This window comes from Ranitomeya imitator, chromosome 2 (genome assembly GCF_032444005.1).
Source record: "Ranitomeya imitator isolate aRanImi1 chromosome 2, aRanImi1.pri, whole genome shotgun sequence".
NCBI classification, from domain to species: Eukaryota; Metazoa; Chordata; class Amphibia; order Anura; family Dendrobatidae; genus Ranitomeya; species Ranitomeya imitator.
In genome coordinates this window covers 200,651,654-200,666,639 of record NC_091283.1, presented here as the reverse complement: position 1 = coordinate 200,666,639, position 14,986 = coordinate 200,651,654, and the positions used below count along the sequence as shown (strand labels likewise).

The following is a 14,986-nucleotide window of genomic DNA, read 5'->3' as shown; positions in this document are numbered from 1 at the left end:
ACATTTAGAACCGCACAGCAGTTGTCAGGTACGAACGCCAAACGTTGTTTAAGTTCAGTTCTACTCATCTTCTCCCGAGAGCCAAGTTCTTCAAATACTGCACGTGGTTCATGAATTTTGCTTAATTCAAAAAGTGCTCTTTATTTTTGTCCTTAAAGGGAGTATTTACCCTCACTTTATGCTCAGTTTCTGTTCCAAAAAGACTTTGTGTGCCCATAGTCTAATTCTGCTCCACAAAACAACTTCTTAAAAACAACTTTTTCATTTCAAAACTGCTTCATGAAAAAAACATCCTCCAGAAACTTCCTGGAGAAGGAAGCACTGCCTACTAGAAAATTTTTTGGTTTTGACCCACGAAAAAAAAAACTGTGTGTACACATACCCAAAGGCTATGTAAACTGGGAGTTTTTTCAAGAAGGAGCAGAAACTAAACAGAAACTCTCTGAATCTTACAACTCCTCAAAAACTTTGAATACCTGCTCACTTTCTGCGCCAAAAACTCAGCAAAAAAGACTGTACGTAGACAGCCTAAGCATTCAAGACACATATTTCTCCAATATGATTTTTTGTGCAGATGCTGATATCAATATGTCATTGAAAGAGGACACTTTTTCATTAGGGCATTTCTAAAAAAAAAAAAGCCATGACATCACTCAACACAACTAATGGCCATCACTGTATTGACTAAAGAACTTTTAAAAGTTAAGAGACCACACAAGATATGTAAGATATGTGGTGACAACACTCACTACGGTAATCCCTGTGGGCTCGTTAGTAGCGCTGGGTTAATTAACCTGGTAACCTTCTAGAAGCTTCTTGCGTGTCCGTTGATGCATCATGTGAGCCCTCTAAGGTGTTGCACGCTGATCTCTTCCTTCCTACAGTTGACATTTTTTGGAACCCATCTTACTGGTTACCGTTGAAAGAAATTTTAAGCTGCTTTTTAATCCAGTTTCACATGTCCAGAACATTGACGGTTTGGGCTCGCACACATGAACGATTTTCCCAGAAGAGTGCAATCCATGGTTTTCACGATTAGAATTTGGACTTATGATATTCTATGGGGCCGTGCACGTCCGATTTTTATCCGAGTTTTGGATCAAAATCAGCAATTCAAGTCCGTAAGACAAAATAGCACCATACTTGGATGACATCTGAGGAAAACTGATGCAATCGGAAAGATGTGAATAAAAAAAATCTGGTGACCCTACCCTTAGAGTGCCGACAGAGATGTCAAGACTGGCAAATTGTCTGCTGACCCAAACTCAACAGCCTCATAGCCATACATGAAGCTATTGAAGACAGAAAACCCATGTAATTACTATCTGTACCGTGTGTCAAAAATTGGAAACATACTTTTTTTACTTGTGAATGAGAAAAACGAAGGCCAAACTAATGATAAAAATGAACATATGGATCAAAAATGGATGAATGTCAGATCCAGTGCACTGATAAAAAACAGTCTGTTTTTTTCTCATCTCTGAAAAAAAGAGGGCTGTCTGAATGAGGCTTTAGTTTGGGCCTAATCTTCTCAGCTTTGTTGGCCTTGTTGTCTACCCAACGGAGCTCACAATAGGGAGAGGAGGAGGCAATAAATGCTCTTTGGCTTAGGTGGCATGGTTTATTTGACCTTAAAGGGGATATCCAGGACCTTAAAAAAAGTAGTGTAGTTGCTAACAGAGACAACTACCTGTCTGTTGTGCCAAGTGCTGGTTATTGACCGCTCCTGCCAGAGATTCAGCTGCTCTTAAAAAAGTAGCAGTTTCTCTTCCTGTTGACAGGCGGTTCTACTGGTGTCATGCTGATTGACAGTTGTTTCTCTGCTGCCTAATTCGGGAAGCCGGCTGTCAATCAGCGTGACACTGTAGTCCCGTCCTGTCAACTGGAAGAGGTACTGCTGCTCTGTTGACAGAGAGCAACTGAATCTCTGGCAGGAGCGGTCAATGACTGGCGCCGGGTACAACAGACAGGTAGTTGCCTCTGTTAGCAACTACATGCCTTTTTTAAGGTCGTGGATATCCCCTTTAATGATCAGCTCCTTAGTGGGTGAAATTGCATTTTAATTCATGTTGTATTAGGCTAAGTTCCTACAATGATACTGGCAAAATTTTGGGGTCCCCTTGAGACTCCACCCAGGCAAAATCCCAGCTCCATCTCCACCCCTCAAACCTTCCACACTCCCACCACCCACTTTTGGATAAACTCCACTTCTGCACCACGTTCTCACCAATCACACTTTAACAGTTCCCATCGAACATCAAATCACATAAATAGCCATTAGCTGTTGGTTTGACCTAAAGATTTTTTATGCTGCCACTACGATCAGGTAGACTCTTTTGGACGGACCCTACCGTACTCTAACCTATTAAATGTTTCTTAAAATATCCAATACTCTTTTAAGGTATATTTTAATTTATTTTTCATTAAGGGAATGCGACACATACATTTTTAAAATGACCAATAATAACACTTACAAAGAACAAATACCATCATACCATGGCCGAACCACATATTACCACTATAAAGTGACCGAATAATACCACATACAAGGAACAAATACCACCACAACATGACCAGACCACATATTACCACCACATAGTGACTCAATAATACCACATACAAGGGACAAGTACTGTCACACCTTGACCAGATCACATATTACCACCACATAGTGACCGAATAATACCACATACAAGGGACAAATACCACCACAATTTCAAAAACACCTAACATAGAAAAATTAAGAAAAACATACCATACAGAAACAGCCTTACCAAATCCTGCCAGATGATAAATGCACTAGCAAGTTGCAGCAGGCCCCCACGATAAAGGCAGGGGCAGCACAGATGCAAACTACTGATGGAATCAGCCACCCACACACCTTATGGAGGGGTTGGCTGCTGTAGAAAAAATGCACACTAATGAGGCTTGAGTAGAACGTCAGTCACACAGGTATGTGTTATGCAAAGTGTCCGGCTTACAGCTTATTAATGACGCCAATAATATTAGCAGGCGGGCTGCCCAGCACTATATATATATATATATATTATATATATATAATATATATATATATATATATATATGCACCCCACAGGGACAGAATATTATGGGTGTCATAATGTCTCCATCTTGCTCCCATATGTGTCCATTCTGCTCCCATATGTATCCATCCAGCTTCCATATGTCTCCATTCTGCTCCCCCATATGTTGCCATCCTGCTCCCCTATGTCTCCATCCTGATCAATATTTCTGCATTGATGCCAATTTATTTTCATAACCTAAACCACATTTTGGAGGGTTTCAGCTTTCAAAAGAACAATTTATACAACCAATGGATGAATTTAAGGTCAGGATATAAGCTTTTATTTACATAACATGGATAAGCGACATAACTTCTGTCAGGGAGTGTACTCTATCCTCCTCCTCCTGGACCTGTCCTCTGCCTTTGACACAGTGGACCATTCCCTATTACTACAGACCCTCTCATCCCTTGGCATCACAGACTTGGCCCTATCCTGGATCTCGCAATACCTAACTGACCGAACATTCAGCGTCTCCCATTCACACACCACCTCCTCACCTCGCCTCCTATAGGAGTCCCACAAGGTTCAGTTCTAGGGCCCCTGCTCTTCTCCATTTACATTTTTGGCCAGGGACAGCTCATAAAATCTCACGGTTTTCAGTATCATCTCTAGGCTGATGACACACAGATCTACGTCTCTACGGTGATATCTGGTCTCTGGACCAGATATCACCACCCTACTAACCAGAATCCCTCAATGTCTATCCGCTATTTAATCTTTCTTCTCCGCTAGATTTCTAAAACTTAACATGGACAAAACAGAATTCATTGTCTTTCCCCCATCTCATGCAACCCCCCAACGAACCTATCCATTACAGTAAACGGCTGCCCACTCTCCCCAGTCCCACAAGCTCGCTGTCTCGGGGTGATCCTTGACACTGATCTCTCCTTCAAACCGCATATCCAAGTCCTTTCCACTTCCCGCCGCCTTCAACTCAAAAATGTTTCACGGCTCCGTACATTCCTAAACCAAGAATCTGCAAAAACCCTAGTCCATGCCCTCATCATCTCCCGCCTCGACTATTGTATCCTCCTGCCCTGTGGCCTCCCCTCGAACACTCTCGCACCCCTCCAATCTATTCTAAACTCAGCTGCCTGACTAATCCACCTGTCCCCCTGCTATTCCCCGGCCTCTCCCCTCTGTCAATCCCTTCACTGGCTCCCCATTACCCAGAGACTCCAGTACAAAACCCTAACCATGACATACAAAAGCCATCCACAACCTGTCTCCTCCATACATCTGTGACCTGGTCTCCCGGTACTTTCCTGCACGCAACCTTCGATCCTCACAAGATCTCCTTCTCTACTCCCCTCTTATCTCCTCTTCCCACAATCGCATACAAGATTTCTCTCGCGCATCACCCCTACTCTGGAACTCTCTACCACAACATATCAGACTCTCGCCTACCATCGAAACCTTCAAAAAGAACTTGAAGACCCACCTCTTCAAACAAGCCTACAACCTGCAGTGACCACCGATCGACCAAACCGCTGCATGACCAGCTCTACCCTCACCTACTGTATCCTCACCCATCCCTTGCAGATTGTGAGCCCTCGCGGGCAGGGTCCTCTCTCCTCCTGTACCAGTTGTGACTTGTATTGTTCAAGATTATTGTACCTGTTTTTATTATGTATACCCTTCCTCACATGTAAAGCGCCATGGAATAAATGGCGATATAATAATAAATAATAATAATATTTTCATCTTATTTCCATTGTAATTTGGGCTGGTGAATTAGCCCCAGTTAGAGGGAAAATGCAGCCTCCTTCCTGCATAAAACAGCTGTCTGGATCTCCTATGACCCAGCAGCTTGGGCTCCTTCCCTATACACAGTGATCACATGACTGTTGTGTATAGAGAAGGATGCTCCATCAGAGCTTCCTATTACTGCATATGCAGCACTTCTTTAGCACTGTGTATACAGCAATCAAGAAGACAGAGATGGTAAAGAAACGTCTCTCTGCCTTCTCTACAGGAACTTTAGCTGTCTCTGACAGCTGGATCCCCACTCCTGCAGCTACATGATCGTGTGTGCAGTGATATTTAGGGCATCCCACTAATAGACACCTCTACCACCACTTATGTCACATGGGGAACAAAATATCTAACATACTGAAATATCCATTATCTAATATCAGATAGGCAGGAAGATGTCACAATAAACAGACAATTATATTAAATGAATGGCTAGTCCTGCAGTCCTGGGAACTTGTTCCTCAGCTATGTAATCAGTCCCCAGGCTGAGTGGGTTAAATGTCCGCTTAAAATCAGGAATTGTGTGAAGCAGCTGTCCACATCGAATGGATTCCTACTGCCCCCCCTCCTCCATCCAGCAATGAATCCCAGATTGAACAGAAGTCGGGAACTTTGTGATGCAGTAGGATGTTATCTCCTGGACACACTTCAAAACAGAAAAATAACGCAACAATTGAAGAATTAGCATTTTTTAAGTTATATTGGCTTAATGCAATAGACAATCATCGCTAGGAAATGCCAGGTGAAAATTTCCATGCTTTATAAACACCCAGCCTCCTCTAGCATTGTGCCAAAAAACAGCAGCCATGGATTCTGCTAAGTACCTGCCTAGAACTCTGAAAATGAATATGGTTGAGGCCTACAAAGCAGAAGAAGGTTATAAGAAGACTAGATGGTGGCCCGATTCTAACGCATCGGGTATTCTAGAATATGTATAGTAGTATATAGCACTGCCCACGTAGTATATAGTAGAGCCCAAGTAGTATATAGCAAAGCCCACATAGTATATAGCAGAGCCCACATAGTATATAGCAGAGCACACGCAGTATATAGCAGAGCCCACGCAGTATATAACACAGAGACGTATGTACCCCAGCCCACGTAGTATGGCAGCTTTCTGGAGACCGTCCCCGGCCCGTCCGTCCATGAGAGGAGCAGATGTACAGGCGGTGGTGAGAGCGGTGGAGGCGCCATCTCCGGCAGTGCAGGAGCAGCACACAGTCCGCGCATAACAATAATAGGACACGTGTGTAGATGACGGAGAGGCCAAGGGCCCGGCCGGGAGTGTGGCTCACACGGGGCGCCCTGCAGGACTCCATAGTGCCGGCACATGGGCTGGCTCTGAAGAGCTGCTCACGTGCAGGGTAATAGTCCGCCCCTCCTGTAGTGCAGCACGGAGGCCGTTGCTGGCGGAGGACATCGTGGCTGCTCCCGGTAGTGTGCGGAGCCCCGGGCACAGGTCAGATGATGGCGACCGCTGTGATCTCTGGTGCACCATGTGCGGGTCATGTGTCAGCAGTGAGGCACGCAGGGTTCACTGACAGGGGGGAGTAGGGAGGGGCCAATTTGCACCACTTGTTAGTGGTGACTGGAGGGGAGTATGCGGGCGCCGGGCACTGCAGGGGAGTAGGGAGGGACTAATCGGACTGTGCCCGTCGATGATTGGTCACGGCAGCCATGACAGGCGGCTGGTGAGACCAATCAGCGACGCGGGATTTCCGTTACGGAAGTTGAGGACAGAAAGACGGAAGTACCCCTTAGACAATTATATATATAGATAGCAAAGCGTTTTCAAGTTGCCCTTTCCTCAGTTCAAAACGTAATTAAGAAATGGAAGTTAACAGGAACAGTGGGGTAAAGATAAGGTCTGGAAGGCCAAGCAAAATTTCAGTGAGAGCTGCTCGTAAGATTGCTAGAGAGGCAAATCAGAACCCCCGCTTGACTGCAAAAGACCTTCAGAAAGATTAAGCAGACTCTGGAGTTGTGGTACATTGTTCTACTATTCAGAGACAACTGTACAAATATGGCGTTCATGGAAGAGTCATCAGAAGAAAACCTCTCCTGCATCCTCACAATAAATTTCAGCGTCAGAAATATGCAAAAGAACATCTAAACAAGCGTGATGTATTATGGAAACAAGTCCTATCTACCGATGAGGTTAAAATAGACTCTTTGGCCAAAATGATCAAAGGTATGTGTGAAGAAAATAGCGCACAGAATTTCAGGAAAAGAACATCTCGCCAACCATTAAGCATGGGGGTGGATCAATCATGTTTTAGGGTTGTGTTGCAGCCAATGCCATGGGGACCATTTCACGGGTAGAGGGAAGAATGGATTCAATAAAATGTCAGCAAATTTTTGATGCAAACATAACACCATCTGTAAAAAAGCTGAAGGTTAAAAGAGGATGGCTTCTACAAATGGATAATGATCCCAAACACACGTCAATATCCACAAAAGACTACCTCAAAGGGCGCACGCTGAAGGTTTTACAATGGCCCTCACAGTTCCCTGATCTGAATATCATTGACAATCTGTGACTAGACCTCAAAATATCAGTGCATGCAAGACGACCCAGGAAACTCACAGGACTGGAAGAATTTTCCAATGAAGAATGGATGAAAATCCCTCAAATAAAAATTGTCTGGCTACAAAAAAAGTGTTTACAAGCTGAGATAATTGCAAGATGGGGTGCTCCTAAGTACTAACTACGAAGGGTGCCCAAACTTTGGCATCGGCCCATTTTCCTTTTTGTAATTTTTAAAATGTAAAAAATGACAATGTATTATTTTTTTCCTAAAATAGAAAGGAAATGTGTCATCTTTAACTTTAGGCCTTTTAGAGATTATTTCATCTTCAACTGGTTAAACTGTTCACAATAACAGTAATTCTGACCAGGGGTGCCCAAACTTTTACATGCCACTGTATGAATCCTTACAGCGCTTACAGCGCTGTCAGGACTTTCAGGTGCCAGAAGCTGGGTGAGCAAACGACTGCAAGAATGCCATTTGCAAAAAAAAAAGGTCTCGTGCTGACTAGACGTCTGCAACCTTGCTCAATGCAAGTGACAGACATGTCTAGTCAGAATGTGGCCAGGAGTATGTATATCACATGCTTACCTTCACATGACAGCCCGACACTGGCTTCAGAGAATCGTGACATTGTGCGCTGTGCCAGGCGGGTTGTATATGGTAGCTTACGGCTTCTCTTCAGGCAGATGATGTGGGTGGAGAAAAGGGGCAAGCATTTTGAATCACTACCCCAAATCCTTTTCTTCCCCTTGTAGACAAGCCAATCACTGCGAGCCACATCCAGCCCCGCACTGTCTGAGGACCATGATAAGGGTCCATTTAATAATTCCGAGTGTTCCACGTATCTTTTTCCCCTAGTCCAAAATGTGATCCTGGGGCAGAATGAGGTTTACGCTGTTCCAGAATCAGGCCGGGAAAAGACATATTTGGCCCACATGCACATGTGGCATGAATATACGACTTATTTATTCCACATGCATAGATCCACTTGTCACATGTGCACAAAGCCCAAATATCTTTTATCAAAAGTTGAGTAATGCAAATTAATGCTAATTACATAATCATTATGTGTAAAACCCCCCATTAAATGCCCCAGACTTCTACATTAAATTAACAAATAAGTATATTTGCTCCAGCACCGGCTCCATTTGGCACTCTGAGCCCTGAGTCCCCTGTTGACGACAGCACAAGGAACGTATGGGGGACCCAGGGCTCAGAGTGGCCGACAGGTGTGAGAGGTGCCTATATATGCAGTGTGTCCGTAAAGTCATGGTGCACTTTTATAGTTTACTTTTTGGTGCCCTTTCTCTGGCCCAATCATATCAAACCTGTTCATGAGAAGAGATAACAAGAACCAATCAAACAAAACGAACTCATTTAAGCTGCTGCTGAGCCCCCAGTCAGATTAACCCCTGATAAACTGAACTCTGATTAATACACTGCCAGGTCTGTGACATCATGCAACCACAAGCCTATGCTATCGTTTGGATGTGTGTAGGGCAACAAATGGAGCCCACATCAAACTGCACTGAATAGGTATGAAACTGGGAGAGTTTTTCTTTTATTTGGATCAGATTTTACATTTCTATTGTTTTTTGTTGCTTTTCAGTGACTGGTCAAAAGTTCACCATGACTTTACGGACACTCTGTGTTTTTCGAGTTGTAGAAAGCCTGCTTTCTACTGAAAAGAAAATTCAGGATCGAGTCTGGACAATCCTCCATGAGTTAAATAGTCTGGACTCCAAGCAGATATATCGACACCAACTGTCGGGGTGGGTTAAATATTTACGCAGACGATGTATTCATTATTTCTAATCTCTGACAGCTTCTAAAAATGGTGAGTAATAAACCTATAATTATTAGACATGTGCATAACCTTTTGCTAAACAATGATTTATCGGGTATGTCCATGGTGTAGCACAGCCAGGTAGAACAGGGTTAAAGCTCTGCAGGATTTGATTAGATGCAACTGCCTAGCTTTTTATTAGAACCAGGGCCTGTGGTCAGTAGGCGTATCTGGATGGAGGAGAGTCGAGTATGCTGCTGGTGAGTGACCAGCTAAAATGTGAGCTATAACTGTGACAGAGACATACCAGGGTCTCTCCCTGAATGGAGATTGCACGGGTCAGCTAGGAAAGCTGAGCAGTCTGTGTGTTGGAGCTGCAGAGAACCGTGTAGAAGCTGTACACTTCTGTTTGTTGCTGGGAGCAGCTAGAGCTCAGGTGAATCAGAGACTGGTGGGATTGTGCCTCTTCTTCTTTGTATATGACGTTTGGTGGGTGAGCCCGCACTGACGTATATGTGCCTGCTGAACGAGCTGTTTATTTGCTGTGATTCCTTCATGCCCAGAAGAGGCCATTTTTGGTTTTGAATCCCTTGGAGTTTTATGAAAGCAATAAAACTGCACCCGTTTTGACAAAACCGTATTGCCTGTGTGAACGAGCCCTAATGCCTACCTGAAAGCATAAATCCCTGCAGTGGGATATGCCCCAAATATAGAAGGGGTGTCCAAAGTCGGAGAATGAAAGTTGGGTAGCAAAGTGGAAAGGATGTGCACCGAGCATGGGACCTCCACCAATGTTTGCAGTCAGAATAACCCTTAAACTTTATTTCCTTAAACGTGTTTTGTTGTCAGGACATGCTGGGAGTTGTAGTTTTAAATCAGCTGGGGAAATAGAGGTGGATGTAGAATAGCTGATACAGGCTTCAGGCTCAGCAGACGGACGTGCAGCCCTGACAGCGAGCTGTGAAATGACACGGCAAGGGGCCTGCACCAACATGGAGACCAAGCAACAAAGCATAACAGTGAGATTAGACACATTTATTGGGGGGGGGATGTATAGGGTCTTTGCAATGCAGCCAGCGAGACATGCAAAAAAGAGATGCTTATGGTATATGTTACATATGCTAATGTAGAGCCCAAACATGGCGGCCAGGCTGGACAATCCCCGGCAGGGCCAGCCTCATCTGCCTGGATATTACTAAGGATGCAATTTACATCCCTGGCAACAAAATGGCTGTGATTGTATGAGATCTATAGGGAGATATTCCAATTTAGAACAGAGCATTTATTTGATTGTGGCTAAGTTTTAAACCGGATCCTTTAAGAAAACCACTGTTTGGCGGTGTTCACACATGGCTTTTTTAATGCGTTTTTTAATGCAAATGTTCAGCTGCGTTTTACAGTACCAGCAAAGTCTATGAGATGTCAGGAATCTCATGCACACAGATTGTTTGTTTGTTTTTTTGTCATCAGGATTTTGTGCTTTGCGTGTTTTTTTTGCACAATGGAGAACATCGCTTCTTTCAGCATTTCCACCCATTGAAAGTAGGTGGTGAAAAAAATGCTGAAAATCCGCACCAAAAAAAACCGCAGGTATCAGATTTTGCTGCGTTTTTTGGTGCCAAAACCTCATTGAATAGAATAAAAAAAAAATGATCAGCATTCACAAGAGATAAATGTTGCATGAGAAAAATGCAGGAAAAACCCCCACAAAAAGCGCAATAAAAAACAAGCAAAACCTGCAGAAAAAAACGGAACACACAGCCTTAGGATTTTTTGCCCCATTGATTACGATGGTAGATAGGAGATAATACTGGGGGGAATCACAGTCCGTTGTCTGATTCTAAAGGCGGCTGCAAACGAGCGAATGAAAATTCATTTGCGTTTCATCCAGAAGACTTAGATGATTTTTTTTTCTCTTTTTTTTTTTTTACATCCAAGTGACTCCACCAAAACATGAACATGATCACAAACATCTTCCTAGCTTGATAATAGAAATCTATCAGTATAAATCGGACGGAACTCTCATGTTCCGATTTTTTTCCTCGCACCCACATACTTTAAGAGGTGACGCTCAGATGACAGTAGTGCATTTTATTCTCATGACACTCGGGCCTTCACTCATCTGGACAAGATGGGTCACAGTGTGCTGTCCGATGAAAAATTAGACAGCACGCGACCGATTTATGAGCCCTAAGGGGTCTGGCTAGTCTACCCCCCAATAAACCAAAATCCTAAATGACAATCATGTCATATGCATCCTCCACATAGAGCAGAGCTGAGCTTGGTGTTAGATTTTGGGGTCTTAGGTCTTTTTTCCATTATTGATGTATGGCAATCAGATGCTGTGCAGTGATAACATAAGTTTATCTCCTTTTTTTTTTGGGGGGGGCGGCATTTTTGAAAGAAAATCAGATAATATAGTATTGGAACGCTTCAATAGGCTGTGTTCCCAATTTCTTACATCTGGAGGAATTCCCAGGATACAACTTCAACAATATAAATCACATTGACACACAGTGGCATGTGTTATCCATGGGACCTTATAGTAAAAAAAAAGCTTTTACCGCGCCTACTGTATACTCAAGAGATTATTGGACTTTTTTTTTTACTTTAATTTGGGGCTAAAAAATATCATTTTTTGCAATTGGGTTTCATTAAAAATTTTGCACCGTTTCACTTTTACAGGCGACATATTCAACGTCGATGCTGTGGTCATAAATCAGCAGAGAAAAATACAAATCGAAGAGTTGCAAGCTCTAATGTCAAGCCATCAGAGCGAGCTCACTGACCGATTCTCAGTTCACTCATTCTGAGACCTTGAGCAAAACTAGAGGCAAAACCGTGCAAAATTTGTTAATGGATCCCAGTTTAGAAAAAAAAAATTCATTAAATTAAATGCATTTATTAAATTAAAGAGAAAAGAAAAAAAAGAAAAAAAAAATAGTCTCCCTCAAAGGTGGTCAGACTACTTTGTTACTTTATACAGAGAGGCAAAATAATAAACTAAATATTTTTTTTTTTGCATACGCCAGGTCAAAATGATATATTCAATACATACGGAACATGACACAATTACCACGTGTGGACAAGATGTGGAACAGCTTTGTTACATTTGTTTACGAAACATAATATCGGTCACAATGTTACAGCAAATAGATACAATCTATTTAGTGAAGACATAAAAGAGCCAAAAAGTGAGGCCAAAAATACTCTGTTGTAAAAAAAAAAAAAAAATCACAGTAATAAGCAAGTGCTAGTCAAAAGATGGAAAAAACAGGGTATTTAGTTGATACGTTTTTTCTTTTTGCAAAAAAAATGTATACTAAGCTGCTCCACCAATCGTCAAGGTATACCTATATAGAGCAGTCCTACCTAATGTATATAATCCCTATCTGATGTATTTAAAAACCTAATCTATTTAGTGAGTCTCAATTCCAGAAAAAAAAGTTTGTACCCCCCCTTTCCTATATATTCTGCGCACCTGTCACCCATCTATGGCACCAAGTAGGAACCCCACAAGCGATACGTCACACAGGACAACAGCTGCCGGGATTAGGAGTCCTGGATTAACAAGTGGGAGATTTGGGTTGAATTCATCTGCTTTAATCAATCAAAACCTAAGTGGGTTGGATGCCACAGAAATCCTGCCCTGCAGACATGGAGGGGGTGATACATGGGCAACAATTTCTAAAAAAAACTTCAAAAGGGACCAGACAGACTACTGGTGTTTCCTCCTATTCTCCAGCATAGATACTATGTATCATGGAGTCACTGATAAACCATATACTTTCCCTTTTCCTGATACAGTTGGCACCAACTTCATAGAAAATCTGCAAAAGTGTGAATCCTCCTACCTTGCTGTTTGCAGTGACTGGTGAGGAGAGCAGGAGAGAGAAGAGCACACATTGTACATATCCCCACATTGCTGCTGCTGCTGCTGCTCTTGCTGTTGCTGTTGCTGCTGCTGCTCAGAGTCCACCTTGCTGCTGTGTACAAGCAGATGGTTTGCACAGATTCCTGCTCCTGCTGCCTCCCTCAGCTCCTGATAGTGGACTGATTCTCTTTCACTGTCTCCCAGCCTCTTCAGCTGGAAAGGAGGAGCATAGAGCAACACCTCTCACCATCCCAGCCAAGAGCACAGCTCCCATCATGTCACAATATTATGCAATGCACAAGTAGGAATTCCCTACATTCACCTGACTCTCAATTCTTCAGACTATAGGAAAACTCACTTTCCCAGGATAGGCATAGTTGGAAAAAACAATTTAGAAAATTCAAAAGCAACAATAATACACATTTGTATGTCAATATTGTAAATACACGGTGACCGTGTGCGAAAAGATACACCCCCATATAGTTGCATGTGTACGCTGGACTGGTGACCCATGTTTAAAAAAAAAAACAATAATGTTTAGGTGAAAAGTAAATCACGACTTTATTGATCAAGGATTTGGTGCACAGGGAAAGAAAACAACCAGAAGAAAAGCGAGCGCTGATCCAAGTGGTAAACATAAATAATCTAATCTAATTGGAAAGCACAATAGGTATAATGAAGGAAGACACTGCTAGTTATCTAAAATGCACGTATGGGTCATAGCACATGTAATTATAGTAATGTCATATATATATACAAAGGGATCATAACATGTGTAAAAAAAAAAAAGTATAATGGCAAAATAGACATTCTGGTGTTAGCCCATAAAAAAAAATGTACAAATGTGTTAGTGTATCTGTATGAGACTAGTAAAGTGCCATAGTGCATAGATACTAAAGAGTAAAAGCTCCCAATATATCACAATGATGGAGGTAAGTATATATCTGTATGGCAGTACCAGTCTATATGTGACTAACAGAGTGCCATAGTATGCAGCTGGAATGACCACGAGGATGCACTCACCCCGACGCGCGTTTCGGCATCTGCATTAGTCACCCCATGTCAAAATGCGCATCAGTGTCTTATATACCAGGATGGGGGACCAAATACACCAGGATGGGGATCATATGTACCAGGATGGGGACCATATACACCAGGATGGGGACCATATACACCAGGATGGAGAACATATATACCAGGATGGGGTCCATATACACCAGGATGGGGAACATATATACCAGGATGGGGACCATATACACCAGGATGGGGTCCATATACACCAGGATGGGGACTGTTGTGAATTCTGTTATCGAACTCCCCCCTGTGGTCATGAATGGTACTTCGGCGAGTTCTGTCCATGGACTCCCTCTGGTGGCTGTGAGTGGAGCTGCTGCTTCTGAGGTTCCTTCCACAGGTGACTTAGTTTATTCTTTGGCTGGCTGTTCTATTTAACTCCACTCAGATCGTTACTCCATGCCAGCTGTCAATGTTCTTGTACTGGTTCAGTTCGCTCTTGGATCTTTCTGGTGACCTGTCTACTCCAGCAGAAGCTAAGTCCCTGCTAGTTAATTATTTGTTCATTGTTTTCTTGTCCAGCTTGCTATCATGATTGCCTTGCTAGCTGGAAGCTCTGGGATGCAGAGTGGTCACCTCCGCACCGTGAGACGGTGCGGAGGTCTTTTTGCACACTCTGCGTGGTGTTTTGTAGTTTTTTGTGCTGACCGCAAAGTTACCTTTCCTATCCTCAGCCTGTTTAGTAAGTCTGGCCTCCCTTTGCTGAAACCTGTTTCATAACTGTGTTTGTGACTTTCATCTTAACTCACAGTCAATATATGTGGGGGGCTGCCTTTTTCTTTGGGGAATTTCTCTGAGGCAAGGTAGGCTTTATTTTCTTTCTTTAGGGCTAGTTAGCTCTTAGGCTGTAAAGAGGCTACTAGGTAGAGTTAGGTACGCTCCA

General features: G+C 43.0%; 1 protein-coding gene across 1 annotated transcript in view; it reads right to left on the bottom strand.

Moving 5' to 3' along the window:
* Window positions 1-13,210, bottom strand: part of OLFML2A (olfactomedin like 2A) — a 110,826-nt gene extending 97,616 nt beyond the window's left edge. The window contains exon 1 of the mRNA XM_069748475.1: window positions 13,010-13,210. Coding sequence (XP_069604576.1) covers window positions 13,010-13,078 — 69 coding nt within the window. The 5' untranslated portion in view covers window positions 13,079-13,210. The remainder of the gene's footprint in view (window positions 1-13,009) is intronic.
* Between the last annotated feature and the right edge of the window lie 1,776 nt (window positions 13,211-14,986).